General features: G+C 47.1%; 1 protein-coding gene across 1 annotated transcript in view; it reads right to left on the reverse strand.

Annotated features, from left to right (window-relative positions):
* Positions 1 to 5,108, reverse strand: part of LOC122540190 (dynein axonemal heavy chain 6-like) — a 472,579-nt gene that overhangs the window by 283,452 nt on the left and 184,019 nt on the right. Inside the window, exon 18 of the mRNA XM_043675544.1 lies at positions 1,021 to 1,208. Coding sequence (XP_043531479.1) covers positions 1,021 to 1,208 — 188 coding nt within the window. The remainder of the gene's footprint in view (positions 1 to 1,020; positions 1,209 to 5,108) is intronic.

The raw sequence follows: 5,108 nt of genomic DNA on the forward strand, positions 1-5,108 counted from the left end.
ATATCCTTGGTGGTGGGGTCTGTTTGGAGGTGGCGGAAATGACGAAGGATGATACGATGTATATGGGGGTTGGTGGGGTGGTAGGTGAGGACCAGTGGGGTTCTGTCCTGGTGGCGAATCGAGGGGCGGGGCTCAAGGGCGGAGGAGCGGGAAGTGGAGGAGATGCGGTGGAGGGCATCGTCGACCACGTCGGGGGGGGAAATTGCGGTCTTTGAAGAAGGAGGCCATCTGGGTTGTTCGGTATTGGACTTGGTCCTCCTGGGACCAGATGCGGCGAAGGCGAAGGAATTGGGAATATGGGATCTGTCTCTCTTCCATCACTCTTGGCTTCTGATGTAAAGTCCCATGTGTTTGTGAATCTCTCTGTGTCAGCACCAAACACATTTTCACACCATTCAGCAGTACATCCTGACCACAGTCTGTCGAGCAAAGCTACCACACCATCAGGAAGCAGGGGCCAGAGTGATATGTACACATGGCATTGGGTCATCATGTCATCCTCGTCCTCCTCATTCAACATCCCTGATGTTTAGCTCCCTCAGTGTATAAAGGCTAGCTGTAAAGAGTGTCCAGCAGTGGCTGTAGCAGGGAGGTGTAACATTCAGAGAGGGTCGATACTGCAGGATGGCCAGGAAATCAATACGCTGTGACTCTGTGTGCTGTATACTACAAGGTTCTGTGACCAATCTTCTCTCCTTTAAAAACCCCATGTCCAGTGTTTGCTGCAACCCCGCTCTCAGCCTGCTGGAATCTCTTACCCTGCCCATTGTGTATTTTTAATTTCCAGCACGACAGAAACTCACAAGGAATGCTCCTTTGCCTACGCCTTCCCATCTCAGCCTGAATGTATTGACATGCCCCCAAAAAAATACACATCACCTTCCACTAGCCCATCCCGCTAATTCCATAGGCTGCTCACTTCTCCAAGACCCAGTGTAACCAGGGCCTATACCTGGTTAGCTTTCAACATCTGATGAATGGGGTGACTCCATCTATCAGCCCAGGTGGAGCAGGCCTTACCCTCAGCTTAGTGAGGTTGTCCAGAGTGAGGTTTCTGTCCTTGATTGATCGACCAATGGTGTATTCAATGGCTTCCCAATGCTGTGATTCCAGATAGGGGTTCCTCAATGCCACAATGACCGGGAGTGTCTCTTTAAAGTCAAAGACAGCCTGTTTCTGAAGAGGAACGATATCATTCGCTGGCAATCCTAAAGGAGTTTACAAAACCCCCTCATTAATAAAATGCAATGAGAGCAATAAAAAAATGATATACTCACTGTGTAACAAACTGCTGCTGGAAGTACTGGCAAAGGGAAACAGGCTATGAACAACAGGACAACATTGACAGCAACGGGTCATTCATAGACATGTCAATGAGTCAAAATCCTCAAATTCCCTCCCTAAGGGCGTTGACAAATAATTTATTTATTGCCATTTACCTTTTACAGTGGATACTGCAATAAAATACCACGAACAGTCGTTACAAACTTACAGCACATGGACTGCAGCGATTCAAGAAAGCAGCTCACCCCCCCGCCTTCTCAAGGACAACTAGGGATTAGCAAAAATGCTGGCCAGCCAGCAATGCCCACATCCCACGAGCAAATTAAAAAAAACAGCACTCTAGATTTCCTGGTGGGCCCCAGATTAGTTTTGATTGGCTTCAGCCTAATTCATGAAATAATAAAGTTGGAAGTTCATAAGATATAGGAAGAGAATCAGTCCATTCAGCCCATTGAGCCTGTTCCACCATTCAATTATCTCAACTCCATTCTCCTGCCTTCTCTCCACCACCTTTCACCTCCTTGTGGTCTGATCAAAGCCTTATAGAGCCTCAGACGTACATCCCTGCTTTTATATTCAAGTCCTCTCAAAATAAATACCAACATCGCATTTGCCTTCCTAACTATTGATTCAACGTGTAAGTTTACTTTTCTGAATTTTCTCCCCATTTACAAAATAGTCCCTGCTTCTATTCTTCCGACCAAAGTGCATGACCTTACACTTTCCCATGTTGTATTCCATCTATCTTTTCAGCTATCTCCTTTAGATCTCTGGGGTGTAGTTCATCTGGTCCAGGTGATTTATCCACCTTTAGGCCATTCAGTTTTTCTACCACTTTCTCCTTGGTGATGGCCACTATCCTCAGCTCTGCCCCCTCACTCTCTTAAATTTTTGGGATATTACTCGTGTCTTCCATCGTGAAGACTGACATAAAGTAATTATTCAATTCATTAGCCATTTCCTTGTTCCCAACTACTATCACTCCAGTGTGCTTTTCCAGCACTCCATTGTCCACTTTTGTCTCTCTTTTGCCTTATATGTACCTATAGAAACTCTTACAGTCTTCCTTTATATTACTGGCTAGCTTAACCTCATATTTAATTTTCTCCCTCCTTATTTCTTTTTTTCTTTCCCTCTGTTGGTCTTTGTAAGCTTCCCAATGCCCTTCACCACATTATATGTTTTCTCTTTTCCTTTTATGCTATTCCTGACATCCCTCATCAGCATTGGTTGTCTCATCCTCCCTGTAACATGCTCCTTTTCCCCCCAGGATGAATCCCTGCTGTGTCTCCTGAATTACTCCCAGACACTCCTGCCATTGCTGTTCCACTGTCTTTCCTGCTAGGCTCCTCTCCCAGTCAATTCTACCCAGCTTCTCCCTCATGCCTCTGTAGCTGTGTTATTCAACTGTAATACTGTTACTTCTGATTCTATCTTCTCCTTCTCAAATTGTACAGTAAATTCTATCATATTATAATCACTGCCTCCTATGTGTTCCTTCACCTTAAGTTCCCTTATCAAGTCTGCCTCATTGCACAATACTAAATCTAGTATTGCCTGTTCCCTAGTGGACTCCACCACAAGCTGCTCCAAAAAGCCATCTTGTAGACGTTCCTCAAATTCCTTTTCTTGCAATTCATTACCAACCTGATTTTCCCAGTCCACCTGCACATTGAAATCCCCATAATCACTGTAACTTTGCCTTTCTTACACACCCTTTCTATCTCCTGGTGTATCCTGACTACTGTTGGAGCTCCTGACTACTATTGGAGGCCTATACAGTTAGAACCTTTAGTTGCAAGGAGATCAAAATTAAAAGCGACTATGACAAGATGAGAGATCAGATTAAAGTATTGAACATAAAACTGTTTAGCAGGTAAATTTTACTCATTTCCTGCAATATCATGAAACAACATTTGGATCCACCATTGCCAAATTGGCCAGCAAGCTTATGACATGATACATCGTGGAACAGGCACTTGTCATGCTGGGGAATGCAGACCATATTTGCTGGATAATGGTGGCTCCCTGTGATCACCACCGACCAGCAAGTCCTGACATTTGATGAGAATGTAGTTGATATAAAGGGCTGAGAACTCCATCAGAAAAGCACAACAGCAAGGACAAATGCATTTTAATTGACCATCAGCACCAAGTAGTTAAGTTCCAGTGCTCTCCCACATTGTAAGAAAGGTTGTTTTCTTTCAACTCTATCAGGTTACCTCATTCTTTTACACTCCAATCAGAAAATGCCTAAACTACAACGACTCTCTGTAAGGCAGTCCCTCCATACCTTGTATCAGCCTACTGAACCTTATCTTGACTGTCTCTTCTATTAAGAACCTCATACGTAACTTCATCACCTCAGGCGATCTCCCACCCACCTCCAACCTCATAGTCTGGGAACCCTGCACTGCCCAGTTCTACTCTCTACCTAAAGTTCACAAGCCTGAATGCCCCGGTCAACCTATTGTTTCAGCCTGCTCCTGCCCCACTGAACTTATCTCTGCATACCCTGACACTGTCCGGTCCCCCTTAGTCCAGGAACTCCCCATTTACGTTCAGGACACCATCCACATCCTCCACCTCCTCCATGACCTCCTCCTCCATTTGTTCCTCTCCCACATCCCCACCAGTACCCTTCCACTGACACTCTCACTCGTTTGGCTGAACTGGTCCTCATTCTCAACAATTTCTTAGCACTGCTGCCTCACAGCGCCAGAGACCCGGGTTCAATTCCCGCCTCAGGCGACTGACTGTGTGGAGTTTGCACATTCTCCCCGTGTCTGCGTGGGTTTCCTCCGGGTGCTCCAGTTTCCTCCCACAGTCCAAAGATGAGCAGGTCAGGTGAATTGGCCATGCTAAATTGCCCGTAGTGTTAGGTAAGGGGTAAATATAGGGGTATGGGTGGGTTGCGCTTCGGCGGGGTGGTGTGGACTTGTAGGGCCGAAGGGCCTGTTTCCACACTGTAAGTAATCTAATCTAATCTAATCCTTCCACTTCCTCTAGACCAAAGGGCACCCGCATGGGCCCCGGCTATGTCTGCATCTTCATCGGGTACATGGAACAGTCCATCTTCCACAGCTACACTCGCACCATCCCCACGTTTTCCTCCATTACACCGATGACTGCATCGGCGCCACAAGGAGGTTGAACATTCACTAGCTTCACTAACACGTTCCACCCCGACCTTAAATTCACCTGGACCATCTTGGGCATATCCCTCCCCTTCTTGGATCTCACCATCTCCATTAGCGGTGACCGACTCAACATGGACATGCACTACAAACCCACCGACTCCCACAGCTACCTGGACTACACCTTCTCCCATCCTGCCTCCTATAAAAATGCCATCCCTTATTCCCAATTCCTCCGCGTCTGCTCCCAGGAGGACTAATTCCACCACAGAATATACCAGATGGCCTCCTCCCTCAAAGACCACTATTTCCCCTCCCACATGGTCGATGATGCCCTCCATCGCATCTCATCCACTTCCCACACCTCTGCCCTCGAATCCCACCCCTCCAACCACAATATGGACAGAACCCCCTAGTCCTCACCTTCCACCCCACAAACTTCTGAATGCATTGCAGAATCCTCTGCCATTTCTGCCACCTCCAAACAGACCCCACCACCAGTGATTTATTTCCCTCCCCACCCCTATCTGCGTTCCAAAGAGACCATTCTCTCCACGACTCCCTTGTGAGGTCCATGATCCAAACCAACCCACCCTCCCCTCCCAGCACCTTGCCCTGCCATCGCAAGAAGTGCAAAACCTGCACCTACACCTCCCTCCTCACCTCTGTCCGAGGCCCCAAAGCATA

The sequence above is a fragment of the Chiloscyllium plagiosum genome, chromosome 3 (genome assembly GCF_004010195.1).
Source record: "Chiloscyllium plagiosum isolate BGI_BamShark_2017 chromosome 3, ASM401019v2, whole genome shotgun sequence".
NCBI lineage: Eukaryota > Metazoa > Chordata > Chondrichthyes > Orectolobiformes > Hemiscylliidae > Chiloscyllium > Chiloscyllium plagiosum.